Source organism: Trachurus japonicus, chromosome 8, assembly GCF_045865225.1.
Source record: "Trachurus japonicus isolate A0001 chromosome 8, Traja_1.0".
NCBI lineage: Eukaryota > Metazoa > Chordata > Actinopteri > Carangiformes > Carangidae > Trachurus > Trachurus japonicus.
In genome coordinates this window covers 25,510,164-25,530,815 of record NC_140914.1, presented here as the reverse complement: position 1 = coordinate 25,530,815, position 20,652 = coordinate 25,510,164, and the positions used below count along the sequence as shown (strand labels likewise).

Sequence of the window (20,652 nt, the reverse complement as noted above, 5' to 3'; positions counted from 1 at the left end):
CAGCAGGACTGTTGTTGGTTAATGGATTCTCAGTGCTGCAGGATGGAGGTTGGCAGAAAACACACAAAACACACACAACACACACAGCACTTGGCCTTGATTTTCCCCCTTAACAGCTCTTAAAGAAAACACTGTCAGTATTCAGAGCTGTGTGTGTGTGTGTGTGTGTGTTAACATTATAACTGGGTTTATTTTACACTTCCAGCAAGTCTGTTGCTGCTGCTGCTGCTTCTATCATCCAGAGACAAAATTTCTGATGAAAGCCCGGGGCCTGATTTTTTCTCGATGGTCATTCAAGATCAATAGAGAGGTGGGAGAGGAGGGGAGGGGAAGGGGGGATGCACTCCACTGCACTGGGCTGTTGCAGACGGCTGAAGAAGGAGAAGAGGGTGGGGGGGAGTTAAGGTATGGAGGATGAGGGAGGGGATGTATAGAGATAGGGGGGTGTGAGCATGACATGAAAGCAAGATGAGGAAGAGTGAACGCTTGAGGAAAGAGGGGTGATGGCAAACTCAGAGAGAGAGAGAAAAAAAGAGAAAAACAAGAACAGAAGATGGAGGATGAAAGCGCTCCCAGTGGTGCTCATCACCCACACATGTGCAAGGTAAATATGACCCAGTTTTTTTTTTTTTCCACAATGACACACACATATGTATCGTCAAGCTGCACAAACACAACATAATGCACAAACAGAGCACATGGGGGGAAAAAAAAATTCACTGTCAGCGTGAGAGGATGACACAGAAAAGGCACAGCTCTATCAAAGCCAGACAAACAGGAGCCTTCATCCTCTGCATGTTCATACTCCTCCCTCTACTTAACAGCAGGGGGACCATTAATATTGATCAAACCAAAACCACCCATTCATATGAGACTTCACAAATGTAGCTGTGATGCACAAAGTCAAATGGAAGTAGATCTGAGGCACGGGAGAGGAGAGGAGAGGTTGGTGCAAAAAAAAAAAAAAAGGCAGAGATGAGAAAGAGAAAGTGAGGGTAAAATGTGAGAACACTTCAAAGAGAAGAAAGGGAAGGGTGGAGGGAGGGAGGAGCTGCTGGGGAGGACAGGTTTGTTTACCTCTGCAGCATGGGGAGAGAGTGAATGAAGGATGACCAGAGATAGAAATGATAGCGTTATGTGCAGTGATGTATTAGTGGAAGAGATAAAGGAACAAATAAGGGCAGGGGGAAAGAAAAAAATTAAATATTCTCTTTCTTTTTTTATTTTCTTGGTCAAAATCGACATTCTCTGGGAGTGCCTCAAATCCATTTTCTGTTCCTGTGAAGTTTTATAATGCACTGAACAGACTCGAGCACTTTATTCTGGGAATAAAAACCCAAGAGGAAAATTTAGTTGCCGTGTACAACCCAGTGGGGAGAGGAGGGAGCTCGCGGTCACATGACGGCTTGTTGCTACGCAGCGTGCGGCAGGGAGGCTTCTGATAGCGGTGACCGGGGACCACGGTAGAATAGAAGGAGAAGGAGCGAGAGGAGGAAGGAAGCTCATTATAGAAGACACTCAAGTTCACTGTTGGAGGATGGAGGCAGGAAGAGAGAGAGGGCGGACATTCAATAAATGGTTTTTAATGGTGGCACAACGTGAAATGTCAAACAAATCCCCCGGCATTAGGTAAAAGGAAACTAGTTGTAGAGCGAGAGAAGTCATTGGGCCACTGGCAGAGTGACATTACACAGGCAAAATGTCACAGCTTTTATCCCCAAATATCAGTCTGGATATGAAAGAGGGAAGGTAATCGATAGATGTTTCTTTAAAGGAGGTGGAGTGGTGAACCGTGACTTTACCACAAAAACAATAACAGGAATAAAGAAAACATGACGTACAACCACTGAACCAAATGACAGGTTCTGACAAAAGAACATAATGAGAGCAGGAAAGAATAGCATAACTGCCTGCAGTTGTTCTTGTGCAATGTATAAAACTAATGTATAATATATGCAGATCCTGGAACATCTGGGCGATCGTCTCATAATGCAAATATATGAGAAATGGGAGATTTTATAATGGGCTTATGTCTTATACGTATAATATATATCTCTCACAAAGCACATAATGCAGTTCACGGTGATGATAGTGGCAGATTTACCATTTGATTTTAGACAGAGGTAAACAAAAGCAGCTTCTTATTCTCTAACCAGTGACTGAAAAAGGCTTTTGACCAATTTGTAAAGGAGAACTGTACAAAAGGAAACATGACATCATACTTGATGGAAACACAGATGCTATTTGTGCTAAAAGACAGAGGCTGAAGCTTCTGTCACTGATAAATAAATAGTTGAGATTCTTGCTGCTGACGATGCAGAGGAGACATGGAAATAAAGACCCAGACAGACACAACTGCTAACATTAGCCTAAGCCCTGACAGCATCCAGGATTTACCACACAACAGGAAAATACTGCATTTGGTATTTGTGAACAGGACTTTAAAAACAGAAAGAAAGAAAGAAAGAAAGAAAGAAAGAAAGAAAGAAAGAAAGAAAGAAAGAAAGAAAGAAACAAAGAAACAAAGAAAGAAAGAAAGAAACAAAGAAAGAGTGGTTGTAATGTTTGAGTTAACTTTTAGGCAGTTGCAGATGATGATAGAGGATAAAAACCTGCAACTTTACTTTAAGGTTATTAATTGAATCATTAGAGCTTTTATTTGAATAAAGCAGATGCAGTGGGTTATGTGCTGTATCAAGTTTTAATTCTTACTGGCCCATTAAAGTCTGTTTCACTGAGTAAATCTAACAATAATGTGCAGTAGGTCACATGAGCTGCAGTAAAAGGCAAGGACAGGAGCTAAAACGTGCATGTGAGGGCCTGAGGCGGGACGCTGTCCTCGCTCAGCTCCATCAGATCTCCCTGATTGCACCGAGCATTGTGTAAAATGTCAAAATCATGGCCTGGCCTCATACACAACAGCCAGGAGAAAAGTCAGACAGACACTCTAACCCTTTTTTTTTGACTCATTCATTTCATTTCTTCAGCTCTCTGGGGTCTCAAACATCCACTTCAAAGCCCCTCAGCCTGGATGAAACACTCCATTTGTTTTTTCCCCCCCAGTAATAGTCTCAAATCTACTGTTTCAGTCTGGGGGAATACACAGCAGCTGACAGCAGCAATATCTATCAAGCATGGGTTTTAAATTTAGTGCCGTCCAGCAGTCTGCACCCTAAAATGTCTTTTCCGGTAAGAGAAGCCCTGAGAGGGAGATATTGGAGGAGAGGGAGGATCAAAGAGAATAAGAGTCCCATTACTCTAACAGGACAGGGAAGATGTTGCCCTTGACTCAAATCAGGGGCTAATGGGAGGTCTAGCACCTTCTGTGTTCAGCTCGTGTGGATTGGACCCTGGGCTCCTCTTGGGGAAAGCTGCAGCACTTAGAAGGTGAGAGTCTGACTCAGGTGCCTCGGCCGCTGACCTCCTTCCGTTTGCATGTAATTGGTTAAGTGAAGTGAATTGGCTAATTTAGTTACAGAGGAGGAGTGTTCAAGAGCAGAGGACCCACATACAACCGCCTGCACTGAGGAGAGGCATGTGTGTGCAGAGGCACAAAACTGTGTGTGATGTGTGTGTATAAGCATTGATTGACCTACACAGTGCACCTGAGCCAGAGCAATAGAGGAAAACACACACACACACACACACACACACACACACACACACACACACACACACACACACACACACACACATAAAATATGTCTTCTCTCCAATTATTGAATTTATATTCCAGTCACTCCTCCCCACGTCCCTTAGCCAATTACCAGTTTGTAAAACATGGTCCCATTAGCTGCTGTTGCTCCACCTCATGCAGGTTGTGGTAAAAGCTTTACCAAACATCTAAAGTCTGAGGACATTTTAAAACAATCAGTCCTTGATTTCCAGCAGAGGTAAACAAAGGCAGTCCTCTCATTTCTAGCAAGCAATAGTTGACTGTCGCTTCCCCTTTATTTTATCAGCTATACCCAGCAACCTAATGGAGCTAGCATTCGCTGCATTAATTGCTTTAAATGTCATCTCTGGCTGACTTCAGTGTTTCCAGCCGAGTCATTTTTAAAGAGAATCTCGTAAAAAGCTTCTTCTTTTTTTATGTGCTTAGGTAGCCTTTATACATGGAATTAAAGTTAAAGACTGAGTCACTTTATGACCCTAGAAAAATTGCATCTACCAACAGAGTTAGCTAGATAATAAATCGTAATAAAAATTAAAAAATAAATAAAAAGACAGCATTCTTTATGTTTCTTTTGTATTACATTTCCCATAGGTTGTGCAGCATACAAAGCTACAGATTTATCTAGTTGTGGTTAAATTCAACTTTAATTCAATGAAGAAGCTTAGGGCCGCTAACGTACACCACAAATCTGATGGCATTGTGCTAGCCATGCTAATATACAGTGTATAAGGTTTATTATATATATATATATAATTTTATTTTTTATTTTTTTAATAGCAGTGGGAGTTATGAATATATAAGGCTTGTTAGCCAGTTGTGCTAACATTTGAATTTTAACCATGTTGTGACGTATTCTTTACAATTTTCTTCTTATTCTGGTTTTGAACTGAAAGGAAAAAAAACACTTTTGTCAAACCTTCATCCCCATGTTCATCTACAACCGCTAAGCTAACATACTGTATGTTAGTTGCTGTACAGGAAAGCTGTTTTAACATGCTCTCTTTTGTGCTCACCCTCATGATTAAATGAGGAGTACTGCTCTGATCTTTGCTCATTTTACTCGGATGTGCAGAGGAACACAAAGGGAATGAATGAAAGGAGAAGAAAGAACGAACAAAGTGAAAGAGAGAAACCAAAATGAAAGACAGAGTCAGAGTGAGGCAGTTAAAACTAGTAGGCTATGCGTGTCTGACTCGCTCACGTAACCCTAGCGAGCTGGTCCCTAATGGAAGCGCAGACACAGATATCACCCCAGGGCCCAGCGCTCTATCTCAGTCTCTCCTCCTTTCACCTCTTGCGCAACCTCTCCCTCTTTTTCCACCTCCTTCGCTTTCATCATCTTAATCACTTACTGCCTTGCACTTCAGTCCTTCCTGGCTGTGACTTTGCTTCCTGATCTTGTTGACTTAGTAGCTCAGAGATAGACTTTTCAGCAACTGCAGGGAAATCACGCTCCATCCATACACTGAACCCATCCTGCATTTGATTTTCAAAAACAACTTTTCTTAGGTTGGAGCAATGCTGCAGGAGTGTGTAAAACATGTTTAAAATTGTATGAGACTTCTGCATAATTTCCATCTGTTTGCCTGTGTGTCTGGGCTCAGGTGTGTCATGGCAAGAGTCTCTGCTGTAATAGAAGCTGGTTTAATCCCAGATCAGCAGGGGAGAATGAAGTCACCGTGAGAGACTCAGCATGACATCCACTACAGCCATCACCGAAGAGGAAACCCCCCAGCGCTTGAATGTCAGCTCAGATTCGAAGATTGTTAACATCAGAGTGATTGAAATTATTAATCATTAACAAATTCTGGTTATATTATCTATTTTTAAAAATGTGATAATGTTATTTCTATTGACCTCAGTAAAAACTTTTTTCCTTTTGCTGTAAAAATTTGTTTTCTATTTGTAAATACAGCTGGCAGGGATATAATATGTTGGCAATGAAAACTTCAGTGGGATTTTTTTTTAAAAAGTCCCTAAAATACCTCACTTTATCCAGAAAAACATCCCTCAGTATCAGTGAATCACACTTAATAAAAATCCATCAAAAACTTGTAGCTCTGGCTGACTCATCGTTGGCTCATATCATCATCGACCGTATCAGACAGTGAATCAGTCCACCTATAGGTCTGCTACAAATGTCAACTATGATGAGTCACTGAGGCAATCAAAAAGAAAAAAAAAACTATATTTGGGGCCAAAGATAACTAGAAACTAGAAACTTCAGTCTCATGGTTCTTACCGACTATTTCAAACATCCATATGTTGTTCAATTTATCGCTTGGACGTGTTTACAGATCATGTTGGTGTTCAAATTAATGTCAGATTATTGTTTGTGTCATGGAGCATTAACCCGACTCTGTACTGTAAGATAAAGGTCTTCCATCAAAACTAAATTACAGAATAGGAAACGAAAGTGAAAGCTACAACTGTCTATCATGATGAGTCATCTGTTAACACAACCTCATGTGAACTTTCAGTCTTTTCCATATTAAATGCAATTCCAGCATCTGAACTGACATATAACATTAGTGCTTGCAAGGCTGTATTTAGGCACTGTGGTCCTTTGAATTAAATGCTCACATGAACTCAAGATGACAATGCTAACATCCTGATGTTAAACAGGTATGACATTTACCAGATTCATCATCTTATTAGCATACTAATGTTTACCAATTAGCATTAAATCCAAAGTACAGCTGAGTCAGATGGGACTACCGTACATTCATTTTGCATGAATGCAGTGAACAAAGCGAAATTGTAATGTAATGGTTATGTCCAATGGAAAGTTGAAGAACTTTACCAAATTTACACACCCAAAGCTGTTCACAGGTCTTTCAGCTTATTGCTATAGGCTACACATGAAAACTGTATAAAGCCGATCAAGCCTACAAAGGGTCTGGATGTCCGTACCAGAAATCATTAAGTGGTCATCAAAGATGTCACTCAAAAACACAAATGAACCTGGTGATGTTGCTCGAAAAAGGTCATAATCTTCTAGAAAAACCATGACTGTCTCTGATATATCAGTGCCTAGACCAAAATGGTGGATCAACAAACGATTCACAAAAGTAATCACACGTCTCTTTGTGTGCATTCTAAGGCTAGGACTCTATAAAAGCATATACAACTTTTTTTTTTTGAAAATTATACCATTATATTATTTACAAATAAACTGTGAGACTTTTACTCTGACAATGACAGTATTCTGCAATAAAGCTAAACTCACTAACACTCTCAATATGCACAGTCAGCAGAAGAGAACAGAGACCAAACACCAACTTCACATGTAGATGTGACCTCACACACTAGTCGCACTGTCAACACAAGCCTGCGTGATGAATACTGCGCACACTGTAGACTGACTAACAGACAAGACATCCGCAGCCCGCATCACACAGAAGCCAAATCATCACTTCTCTGTCTCTCTCTGTACCTTTTAGTGCGTCGGAACATGTTGCCGGCTCGGTATCTAGGCGTAGCTCTGAGCAACGGCAGCAGCAGCAGCAGCAGCAGCAGCAGCAACAGCTGGGCGGCGAGGAGGAGCAGTCAGACAGCAGCAGATCTCTGGGAAAATGTCATCGCAATGCAACACGTACTGTAGCTCCAACACAACCTTTAGATGTGCACTGGTGTCTGGGCAAGTGTGGCCGAGATCCAAAAGGGGAGAGTGAGAAAAAGGCAGAGAGAGAGAGAGAGAGAGAGAGAGAGAGGGAGAAGGAGGGAGGTGGAAGGAGGGTGGGTCTGTCTTTTAGAGAGGAATAACAAAAGGCGGCAGGGGATTGTGGGTCATTTTCTCAAGGCTAAAGCTGGCACACTTGTAATGTTGTGACTTATTTGTGCTAAATTTTGTGGCTTTTTTTGTGTGTGCACTGACAGAACTTGATGGGGAATTGAAAATGATTTACTGCAGGCTATGAATGCCATGAATGAATGAATGACGGGGAGAGTGAAAGGAATTTAATTTATCTCAGGAGAGAGTGCAGATATCAGAGGTCATGTGGGCTGTTATATAACTGCAAAACACAGATGTTGAATGGAATCAGAGACTCAAAAAAAGAAAACACACACACGCACAATCTGAATAGGGTGCGCACTGTTTACCCATGAATGGATTCAGTGGGCAGATTGAATGTGAAGCCAACTCCGCTGAGCTCATCCATAATGAATGGTGGGCTGATAACGTCCCGCAGAGGGACACACAGGACTTGATGTGAAGGAGACGGAGACAGAAAGAGACTGAGCTTCTTTTTTTTCTTTTTTTCTAGAGAGCTGGGACGACGCTGAAGTTAAGAAGTGTAGCGGTGGAAAGCGCGGGGACTACGGTGAGATTGATAGAAGAACGCGGCCCCAACGCAAACAGTTGGTCTGCTGCTTCATTTCATGTTTGATTACCCATGATGACTCGGGATGAGGGGGCAGTGGAGAAGATGGATTGGACAGGGAGGTGGTAACGGGGACAGGAGGGGAGGGTGGAGATGGAGGTGGTGGGCTGTGACCACACACACACACACACACACACACTGACATTGACACACAGATTTACACTTACTTCTCAGTGGAGCACAGAGATTATAATTAAGCACTTTAACAGCCTCCATTAACAAGCCATTGATCTCATTCACTACTCTTATCATAATGTCACACACAGTTTGCAGTGATAGAAGACATATTTAGATGATTTACTTCAGCAAAAATAACTTTTTTGGCTCCCTGGGTGTATAGCAAATGCACCCAGCAAATAAAGCAGCATATACATAGAGTAAACATTTGCTTATCTAAAGATACAGCAAACAGTAACATTGCCTTTACAGTCATGTTTCTGTCCACCTGACAGAATATTCGCCCTTATTTTAGTTCTAGTTTGGTCTCCACCAACTCATGTTGTAAATACCTGTCTTTTTCACTTAATGTTAACTTTCTATGCTTATGCTGCGAAAAACACTCAAAATGTGATATGGAAACTAATGAAACAGTGAATACCAAACTGACTCGGGTAATAATTAAACTGTTTATATATATATATATATATATATATATATATATATACATATAAAATATATATTTATTACTGCAAATTTCCTCTTTGTGGGACTAATAAAGGAATATCTTATCTTATCTTAATTGGGGCAGCATAGAGTCAAAGTACAGTGCACCTTAGTGTTATGTGACCATAAATTGTATTATTCGATTATTATTAATAATGAACTACTGTTTGGCAACATTTCTACACTGTAGTAGACAGTGTGGTTAGAAATCTATTAATTTAATAAAAGCCAAATATGTGTTTTCATTCAAAATCTAAATCTGCAAAGAAAAAAAGTTTATTGTCTCTTTTTAGAAATATATTCATATTTAAAAATCATCATCAGTTGTTTTGTTCATATATCCTATTCTTAATTCATTCTCAGACATTGTGTTATTTGTTGTTTCATGCTTATTTTGCTTTCTTTTGTAGGTCATTTGATGTGATTTGTGTGTGTGTGTGTGTGTGTGTGTGTGTGTGTGTGTGTGTGTGTGTGTGTGTGTGTGTGTGTGTTGTATTGTAGTTCAGTCACAATGCATGTGTTTCTGCAGGTAATTCTCTATAATTCTGTTGCTGGTGTGCTGGCAGATTGCTGACACTGTAATAACCAAGCAATCAGATAAACTGCGTGTGAGAGGGAGATAGAAAGAGAGAGGGTTTATAAAAGAGAGACAGGTAGAAGTGGTGGGAATGAGAGTGCAACAGAAACCAGTTAAAACCCGGGAAGAGTAGACGGGCAGATAAAGAGAGAGAAAATGAGCGACGGGGGAAAAGGCAGAGTGTGTTTCAGCACCATGGACAGCAGCCCAGCGCTGGACTTAATCTGACTCTGACAGACTCCCAGCATCCCTCCAGGAGACCTCCTCCTCCTCCTTCACACAAGGACTACACACTCAAGGCCACAAGCAGCACTGGAGCGTCCTCAGAGCTTTTCATCTGCGGTGGCTCCAGCCGAACTCCTCCTCCTTCACACGAGGACTACACACGCCACGAGTACCACTGAAGCACCCTCAGAGCGCCCAAACACAATGTGCAAATCAGGTTCATCCAAGAAAGACTGCCAGGCTGATTCACAGACCCAGGAGCAGATACCTCGATGATGAATGACCAGGTGCACGGCAGCCTCACTCACTGGGACTGTGTTTTGTCCCTGGAGGGACCCAGTCTCTCCACAGAGAGCAGAGAGAAAAGAGAGAGGCGGGGGAGCAAAGACAGAGGGAGGGAGTGTGTGGGAGTGGGTGAACAAAGGTAACACTCACCTGCTGTTTTTGCGAGGCAGGGGCAAATCCTTCTGGAAGAAAGACAAAGAAAACAAAAAAAATAGAGATCAGGTACTGAGAAAAATAGAAATATATTGAGTCATATGCGATAAAGAAACACGTCATTGACAGACATGACAAAGCTCCTGAGCAACAAGCCAGGCAGCAGGAGTTTCCCTTTCAAGTCCTTTTTGAATCTTCCTTCTTAAACTAGATGTTTTTCCTAGTGAAATAAGATGTTGGGATTTAACAAGAAAGAAATAATAAGCCTTAAAAGATCCACCAGGTAGAGCGGAAATGCAGATTTTACTTTGTGAGGAAGCACAACTCTGAAAAATATGTCAAGGATTTCAAGGTTTACTGTTGAATTACAGTGTATAAATCTTTCCAAAATGTTTTTTTTCTGGCTAGAAATGGGAAGCCTACCTCAGTCTGAGATGAAGAACTCATTGATAAACAAATAAAAAGGATTTCGAGAGGTAAATCTGCTCATGTTAGCATTAAATTAGCACTGATTTAGGTTCCATGCAAAGGCATAAAGCTTGGCAAAGAAACAACAGCTACGTGGGGCGGTGCTACAGTATACGTGAACAGCTAATTGCTATAACCTGGGGCCTTTGGGGGGCCCCCAGGGGTCTGGAGAAGTTCCCCCAGATGGTAATTCAGACTAATGTGGGGATAAACCAGACTTGAATTCATTATAGTTATCTCTGCCCGTCTGCACGTTATGTACTCGCATCTACGTTTGTTTTCTAACTAGTCGGTTTGTTAATCTCTGATACTGCTTTAAGCCAGGGCTCACCCGCCTGCTCTCTCTCACCCCTCTCTCTCTCTCTCTCTCTCTCTCTCTCCCTCTCTGTCCCTCTCTATCTCTCACTCTCTCTCTCTGTCTCTCTCTATCTCTCTCTCTCTATCCTCCCATCTCCTGAGTCCAGATGGACAGGGAACATTGGGCTGAAACAGCAGCAGACACTCGGCGCACCGAATGAAAACAGAGTGAGCAGAGCCAGATCTCATGCCGGCACTGCCTGGCTCTTTACAAAACCCTGCACACTGACAGAGAGAGAGAGAGAGAGAGAGAGAGAGAGAGAGAGAGAGAGAGAGAATGCAGGGTGTAAACAAGGGTGGGGTAGAAAGAGAGAAAGAGATGTGGGGGGATGGTGGGGGTGTGCCTGGAGCCTTATTTCTTGAGCCTGAGTCTTCTGGCTCTCAGCATTATATAAATGTGTGTGTTCTTGTATATACTACGTTGTGAGGACCGGAAAGAGTTTTTAACCAACAGAGTGAGGACATTTTTGGGAAGTGAGGACATTTTGGCCAGTCTGTTTGAGGGTTAAGACTTGGATTAAGACTTTAGGTTATAATTAGGTTTAAATTAGGTTAAGAGTAATGGTTAAGGTTAGGCATTTGTTTTGGATGGTTAAGGTTAAGGTAAGGGGCTAGGGAATACATTATGTCAATGAGTGTCCTCACAAAGATAGCATTACAAGGATGGGTGTGTGTGTGTGTGTGTTATACGGACTGTAAAGGCTGCCTGAGATGTGAGCCGTTCTTCAGTGTATAGTACAGTTCAGCTACAATTAAGGCATTAGCCGCTTCACACCGTCTCCCGTCACGCGCAGGGTAATGTTGTTAAGGTGCTGTTAGCGTTGCATTGACCGCCTGCTAACAGTCACTCTGTGCAATTATTAGGTTAACCTTCAGATAGTGTGTGTATTGTATGTTTGTGCGTGTGTGAGTGCACATGGACCTGCTGCGACTGATCTCCTCTGAAGCACAAAATATGGATCATACCGTGGCTGCCAGCACAAGGACAGACCTCCAGCAGAGCACAGTGTTTTTTATGTTGCCACTCAGCATCCACAAGGTTAAGTTTATACGTCACGGTTAACTAACAGTTAGCTCCAGAGGAGGGAGCTGCCTGGTGGGAAACACAAAGAAAATAAAAAACTTGGCCACCGTCTCACCTCTGGATCACAAGCTACACGGCTATCTGAGTGCACGTCCCAGGGGTTTACACGTTAAAGGAGACAAATCCCTCTTTACAAGGACGGCTGAATATTCAAGCCATTGATCCCTTTTTTCACTTTGTCCTTCATTGATCAGGCTAATTGACCCTGAGCCGTCGGAGCAGAAGAGAAGATGACTTACAAGAGCGAGAGGCATCAAGGAAAAGCTTCTCAATGATGAGGAGGGTTTACTATACAAACAAGCGCCGCTGCACAGCTGCTAAAGAGTCCACTGCACTGTCAACACACCAGGATGGACACTGTTCATTTTCATGTGCACGCTTCTTACTAAGCTGCACATGGGGAATGACTGGGGTCATAACCAGGCTTTTAAAGATTATTATTAGTCCTAAATCTTCTAAAGCACCACCTTCTCCGCTGATCCGGCAACTCAAAGACAGTGCCTGTTTTTCATATTTTATGTACTAAAATAAGAATTTTAACATTTTCTACCATCAGTTTGACATCATTAAGGTGAAACCTGCCCTGCAGTAAAAGTAAAATAGAAATATCTGACTCTGAAAGTGTAATTCAAACATGCAGAATCTAAAAGTCTCTTGATTAAATTCACAGTTTATAGTGATATCAGCCTATTGGTCAGTCCATCACTGGTGCTGAAGTTCTGTGCAGCAGATGAATCTTAATGACTTTGGTGATCCCTTCTTCCCCTTACACCACTATGACCTTGACATTTATGGTTTTGAGTGTAATGTCATGATCACTATTAGAACAATTCATGTCTCCCTCTGGATGAATTATAATAACTTCTGTGATCACCTGACTTTTCATCCAGAACAGTCTTAGGTAATTGGACAATAACCCACCTGACCCGTGACATTCCCATCAGCCTCTGCTACGCTTTGGCTAACTAGAACATGTTGGCATGCTGACACAAACAGTGTAAATTAGGCCTGCAATTAATACAACCAGCAGCTAAATCATTATCATAATTTTTTTTACATCTTTTCAGTGCAAATGAAATGCAATAACACAGTATCTCAAATATCTTCTTGCATATAAACTGATTAGCCAAATCTTTTGCGACATTATTTGTCAGGCTCCTTTCTTATGAGCTCGGTTCAGCTGCAGTCACATAAAAACACGACTGTTTTGCATTTTTTTAAAAAGTCAATTTAGAAATAAGCACAAAAAAATTTAAATACATTGCACCAGACTGCTATACCTCTTTTATATGTGAATCCAGACCTGAGAACATCTGCTCACTGTCTGTCTGATGTCCCTCTGTGGGGCTCTTTTTAGTTCAGGCATGTCTAGACAATAAAAAAGAACCAGTTGGCACATTAAACAAAGTGCAGCCGTCTGTTGATATAGCTGAAAGAATAAACAGGCACCATGAATACGATGCTTCCTCTGATGACTTCTCTCTCCCTGGTTTGAGCTTCTATACCTCAGTAGAGAAGAGAAGCCTCTGCACGTACAGAGTGAGATATACTGTGTGCAGTGAACCTACAGGACAGTAGATTATCTCCCTGTGTTACGGTAGCTCAATTATTAAATCCTCAAATGACACGGCCTTTATTAACCTGCTAGAAATTCCATTACATTCCTTGCTGCCACATATAATCTGCCTGAATTTCTCTCATAATCCTCAATTCCACTTTAATTTGTAAAAAGGTCAGAAAGAGGAAACTCATTTCCCCCAATTCCAATCTGGACTTCGTCACCCGTCACTGCAGCGGGAGGGACCGCCACACCAGTCTGCTGCTAAATCTGCCTTTTTATGACTCACACACTCCCACACAAGAAAAACTTAAGCGGACAATATATAATTAAGGAAGCATGATCCCCCACTTCATGAACGGGGGGGGGTGTGCTATGACATATTCTATGAAAACTGCGACTTAATTCTCCTGTGGTGTAATTAGTCTGTCGGAAAGCCACGGGTATTGCTCATTGCATGGTTGAGCTTCACACGTCACTGCATGTTGAAATAGTGTGTAGAGAAAAAAGAAAAAAAAAAGCAAACAAAACAATGTCTGTGGCTGATGTGTCGCCGGGTTCACAGCTAAATGCTCTCTGAGCTCCGCTGATGAAGTCTGGCGGTGGTGAAGGGTGACTGACAACAGATGGGAGGCTCTGTCACAAACACGACATGCCCACTGATCACAGATTAGAAAGCAACACAGTTCCACACACTATATTTGCTCCCTCTCCTGACAGCGAGGGCTGCTCTTTTTTTTCCTTTTTTTTTTATTTATCCAGGTTTAGCTGCATCCCGTGGGGGGGGAAGCGAGCTGAGGTTGGTGCTTATAAATGACTGTGTGATCTCTTTAGTCGCGGGCTATCACACCGACAGCACTGTGTATGAGGAGTGTGTGTGTGTGTTTGTGTTAAAGAAAGGGAGGCTGAGCAAACTATGAATATTCAAACTCTCCCACCGGAGGGTTATTGTGCCATAACCTTGTAATAGCAGAGGTTTTATACATGAGCTATTGGCTTTAAGATTACGTCAAGTGTTTAGAGTTACAGATTAATGCTGAGCTATTTAGTGTCTAACCTGCAGAGTGGCCTATTTCTGTCACAGCATGTTCACTTTGACAACAAATAACCTTGGTTGTGGTTCAACTATTAGCGCTCCTACAATCCCTTCTATGTCCTATATGTGTCCCTGCGTGTGTGTGTGTGTGTGTGGACTCCAGGGGCTTGTTTTCATGGCTGCCTCATGTTTTGAGTCACTGCCGTCCTCGGTGCATCATTTGTTAATACATTCAACCTGAGGCGACATGTGCAGAGAGAGAGTGTGTGTTAAAATTCAAGTTACATTCACAAACCTTATATAGCTACATCATTTAGATTCAGAGTGTCACGCTTCTGTCGCCTTATCTTCTCTAACCAGTGTCCAGATGTTGGTTTAACCATCTACAAAGTGGCTTTCTGTCCATATGATGATAATATTACACATGTCCAGGAGGCTGCTCCTGAATCAGTCAGGGGCAAATAGGCGGTAAACAGTCAGTGAGACCAGAGAGGCCAGTGAATCCTGGTTTCCCCTGCCATATATGACCAGACCACCTCATAAAAAGGCCCTTTGCTGTTGTGTCCTTCAAGTCATCTTGCCTCCTGCACTATAGAGGCGTACAAATAATGAAATGGCGTTGGCCGGGCTGCCTATTAACTACATTACTGCTCAGTTGGGACAAGCCGGGACAGAACGATCATTTTGTGGACACAAGCAGACCTAGAGACAAAACAATGGGAATCAATCAGGGAGTGTCACGCTGCCAAGAGGCTGAGCAGACCAGTCATCATCTACAGCGGTGACTGACTAACCGATCTGGATCTGACAGATCGAAAAAAAAAAGAAAAAAAAAGGCAGAGGGGCTGATGGGCTGATGGGTGGGGAATCTGGGGATGGGGCACAAATGTCACGCAAACTACAGGGTCTGATGTTTTTTCAGTTTTGTGCAGAAGTCTGATATCTGAACAGATATGAGAGGACATGAAAATTAAACTTTAAATTAAGATTTTACATGTTTCCATTGTTTATTTGTAACAAAAATATCATATTTTTAATGAATGATGTATGTGTGCCAAGGAGTTTTTATCAGTTTATTTATATATACTGTGTTTTTTTGCCTTTTATTGTTATGTGGTGCTGGGACAAACACATTTCCCTCCTCTGGGGATCAATAAAGTTCATTCAATTCAATTCAATAATAAAAAAAAACAGATTTTTTTAAATATTAATTCTACATTATTATCATTTAAAAAATATTTCCTGTGTGTGCTACTCATAGCAGTAGAGACATGTGTCAGCGAGCCACATGGAGAGCTGCAGTGTCACAGAGTGCAGATGTTCATTCTGTGCGTTCGTTCATGTTAGTCATGTCGAAGCAATGCATCATGGGTGTGACCCCTGACCCCAACTAGGGGGGATGTGGGGTGTGTCACCATATGGTGCTGAGAGAAAGATTGTGTGCCAGTTGTGTGTGTGTGTGTGTGTGTGTGTGAGAAAGAGAGAGTGACGGTTGGGATGATGAGACCCAGGGGAGTGACAAGGCAGTTGAATAGGACGTGCACCGCCAATCACACGTCAACACACACACACACACACACACACACACACACACAGGGATAAAAGCTGATGCATAAATGCACACAAACTATGCGTCTACACTCTCTTACACACACACACACACACACACACACACACACACACACACACACACACACACACACACACTAAATCATTCAGCTGGCCGGCCTATATCTATAAAATGCCAGTGACTTTGTGAGTCTGACTGTATGATGATTAATGCCCTTGCAGCTCCTGTCATACATCACAGCAGAGCAGCAGAGCAGTGAGCTGAGCGCTGGGGATGATGAGACACGGAACCATCAGCTCACCTCACTACTAATCCTGCCTTGATTCCTTTATACCCCCTTCTCCATCCCTCCCTCTATTTTCACAGTAATAGGGGTCAATTTGCCTGGGAGCAGCTCAGAGCACTCGCTAGTCGCTGACAATTCCTCTTCTTTAGTAAACGTAACTGCCATAATACAATCAAAATGACTGGATGAAAGGAAATAAACGCTAACTCAACACACACACACTCTCTCTCTCTCTCTTTCTTTCTCACGTGCACACAGGCCCACAGGAGGCTGTGCTCCATCCGGCCTGCAGGCTGCTCCTCTCTGCTCAGTTCACTTGACTGAATCACACAAAGATGGAGGTGGGGGGGGGGGGGGGGTGTGACCCGTGGTTAAGCAGGCTGCTTCATAATGGATGAACACAGTCATTTGAACACGTCATATCAGAACGCATGAGTGACTATTCATTACCAACGTTTCGTCATCGAGAGCCTATAGGAAGTCGTTACAAAATAAACGCGGTCAAGGAGCTTCATGGTGATGATACATAAGCATCACAGTATAGGGATGAATGTTGCTGGTATAGATGTAGCATATTTACAAGGAAATGTCTATAGGCACAACGGGTCATTGGTTTCACCATCTTATGGACTGAGAGAACCTGAAGGGAACATATGGAGATCTAACAGGAACTAAAGACTGACAGTGACTGATAATATCAATTAATGGTTTAGCAGACTGAATGAAAATTGATTGGAAATTAATGAGTCAGTTTTAATCATATGCTGGTTCCAGGTCCTCTAATGTGGTGGTCTCCCACTTTTCTCCACCTTACAGCCACAATATGAGCATCTTCTATTTCTGGGCTGTTGGTCAAATCAAGAAAAGTGAGACTCTGTCATGTTCATTTCAAAATGTTTTACAGACTAAAGAACTATGGACTGGACTGGTCCAACTGGTTGATTTTAATTGAAGTATAGGAGATATCTAATGGGACATATAGGCTTCAGAGTCTATATTGTATTGAGTGTCACATCCTGAGGCCTGTATGTAGCCTACATATTATATAGGCAGTAGGCTTCACTTCAAACTATAACAAGGACATGTAGCAGGACATTCAAACTGAAACTCAGAGTAACTTGTCACCACAGAGACAAAGAAAAGACTTAAGAGTGTATGAAACAACAAGAGAGATGTGTGTCCGGAGCATCGGGGTGATGACCGGCGGTGTGGCCAACCTCACCTGCAGCCTCCGGCGCCGGATTATCCCCGAGTCATCCATGGTGTGACGAGGAGCGGCGGGGCCCCTGGTGGGGGGTTTCCCCTCACTAAAACAATCTGTGACCCTTCACCGATCTGCCTGCTGACCCGGCAGGGCTGCGGCATCCACCGGAGCTCCACCTCACACAGCAGCGGTAACTATAGCCTAGCGCGGTGTCCTGGCGCACTCGGAGCCAAAGAAAGCGCACAGAGAGAGAGAGAAAGAGGGAGAGGGAGCCCGGTGTCACGTCGAAGAAGCCCACGAAAACACACACATGCTCACAGTCTGATTGTGGAGAGAAAAAGCAGCGACAGGTCTCCTCTCAGCGTCTCCTCCTCTGACCCGTGTCCTGTGTCTCGGGGTGGACAGTCATGCTGCTGTCCCTGCGGGCTGCGCTCCCTCTCGGAGCATCCTTGACATGTTGCCAGAGGTCTGTGCGCCTTGACGCTGTCCAGCCGAGCGACTGCGGGCCTGAGCGATCACCACCGCAAACAACTAATGTTATGTCCACGTATAGAGACGCTGAGCTGAGCCTCCCCCCAAGTTTTTCCTCCTCTTGTCTCAGCAACAACAGCAACCCCTTTAAGAAGAAAACGTGAGCTCCTCCTCACATTTGGTGCCACAAAAGGGGGACAACGTGTTCAAAAGCTCGGCGCAGGCGAAAACAAACCGGCCGATTATGTTCCACACTACTGCACCGTAGTTGAGCAGCGCTTCATCCTTCAGCACCTCGGTGGGGCTGAGCCGCCGCCGCCTCGCCGCAGAGGAGCCTGTCCGGTCCCGTCAACATCACCGACACTTCAGAGGAGCACGTCCCTTTCTCCAGAGCCGCATCAACTTCACACTCCTTTTCTCCGTTTCATTCATCCAGCGTCGCTCCCATACACCTTCAAATCCTGTGAATGTGGGAGACTTGACGACGCGACAGCAGCAACGCGATATTTGTAACCCCTTCCTGGGTTTCCCTCTCGCCCCTCCTCCTCCTCCTCGTTCTCCTCATCCTCCCCCTCCCCCTCTCATCCTACTCCCGCTCTGCTCAGATGAATGGGGAGGGGGGTGGGGGGGACATCCTCACAGGACCCATCAAACTGAACCCTTTCACACAGACCTGTCAGACACTCATTCAGCACCGCAGACAGCGACACAGGCTCCAGTCCGTAGAGTAGGTACATTTATTCATTTACAAGAGATGTGACTACAGAAAGTTGAAGCAGATAGATTCAAGATAAACTTTCTTGTTTCTTTGATTATAATTACAAATAAATGTTGAATACAACAACAACACGTGAATAACACATTTGATTTAGCCAATAGATCATTCAGTTTTTGCAGAGGAGTGTCAAGAAAGTCAGTAAGAATATTTCCATAAATGTTGAGCTATTCCTTTCCAGCAGGTTCATCAGTCAGTCTGACAGTCCTGCCATGATGTCAGCTCACAGGTTCATCTCTGTGCCTTCTGCTGGCCAGACAAGACTCCCATGAAATTGCTTGTTTAAAAAAACAAAAAACAAATAAAAGGGTTAAAAATGACCTAACCCTAACTCCCTTATGGAACGGAACACACACTGAGCTGGTGCAATGCAAGTGTCAGTTTTTGGATGGACTACAAAGGCCCAGTCAGCCCTATAGTCATAAATGTCACTGACTGAGTGACTGATCACATTTCCACCATTGGTCAACCAGATACCATGTGACTGGGTTGAGGTTTCTGTGACCGGTGCTCTTTAAAAATGAATTGGTGCAAACAGACTCCATCAGGTGCACAGTCAGCCTACAGCGTGCAGGGTTGCCAACATGGTGCATCTGAAGCAAACCAAACTGGTTTTATAGGTTAATAATAATAATGACATAGCGCTTTTCAGTAATATAAGGTGTCTTGCCCGAAGACACTACGACAGCAACTGGGATGGAGCAGGATTCAAACCGCCAACCCTCTGATTATTGGAAGATCTGCTACCTCCCGAGCCACTGTTGCCCCATTTACATTTACATTTTATTTTTATTTTATAACATATTTAATATTATATTATATTTTGATTATATGATTTTTCCAGTGTCTCAGACAGATATTGTTCTAAAGATATAATTACTGCACTTCGTACATTGCAGTGTTAATAAGTGTATAGGGAAAATCAGTGAATGAATGAGCCAACAGTTGGGTCATTGTAAACCAAACCAGCTGGTCAGCTGTCAATCAGCCGTGAAACTCTTAAACCCTGTTGAGGCAGCATGAGCAGCCCAACTGTGTGTCCATAAACTATATACACAGACTCACACAGCATTGTTGTGTGAAGAATAAATCAGCATCAACAACCAACATAGAGTAACACTTTATAATAAGTACACACTATTAGGTATTAGTTAAGCATTAAATACTGAATTCATCATTTATAACACATGAATACTCATTAATATGTTAAACAGTTAAGTTTTACTTATCATTGATAAGCACTAACTGTATCTATAAACTACATACTAATGAGTATTCATGCGTTAAATGAAGAATTCAGTATTTATTAATGCTTAACTAATGCTTAATAGTGTGTACTTATTATAAAGTGTTACCCATAAGCAGTACGTATTAGTATAGACAGACAGCAGTATCAGAATGTAACACAATAGTGTATGTCTTGGCCTTTTGGTGGATCACACTGTGCATCATGATGTCTCCACCCCATCATGACTTCTTTGATTGACTGGCAGGTGGTCGTTTGGCAAAGTCATTGCGTAATGCCTGGGTGGGGAATTAGTACTTTCACACTGTTTTTATGCAACATATGGTCGAAGCTGCCCACACAGCTATAAGCTCATCAGTGCCAGACGCAGCAGGAGATCTGCAACAGAGCGTCCAAACTCAGCCCACAATGACCCATCTGAGAGCAAACAGTCAGGAAGCTGCAGGCAGACGGCTGGACTGTGTCCAAATCACTGACAAATATTTTTTGTTTGGTGTAAAGGAAGAATTCACAGTCGACTACCTGTAGCAGCCTTTCCACTGAGCCGTACCTTTTGCTGCAGACGATAATGACAGTCTGTTCTTCTGTCTGTTGGTCGACCACTTACGTCCAGACTGACACACGGTTGCCCAT

At 42.9% G+C, this 20,652-nt stretch overlaps 1 protein-coding gene across 6 annotated transcripts in view; it reads right to left on the bottom strand.

The window, feature by feature from the left end:
- Positions 1-18,543, bottom strand: part of LOC146983406 (microtubule-associated serine/threonine-protein kinase 1-like) — a 51,100-nt gene extending 32,557 nt beyond the window's left edge. For 2 of the 6 annotated variants that reach the window (XM_085784955.1, XM_085784954.1), the window contains exons 1-2: positions 17,546-18,543; positions 9,962-9,990 (exon numbers count right to left, since the gene is read on the bottom strand). In XM_085784955.1, coding sequence (XP_085641081.1) covers positions 9,962-9,990; positions 17,546-17,584 — 68 coding nt within the window. In that variant the 5' untranslated portion in view covers positions 17,585-18,543. Of the gene's footprint in view, positions 1-7,112; positions 7,308-9,961; positions 9,994-17,545 lie in introns of those variants that run through there. The other 4 variants (XM_085784953.1, XM_085784952.1, XM_085784957.1 and 1 more) reach the window with 2 other exon arrangements.
- Positions 18,544-20,652: the final 2,109 nt, after the last annotated feature.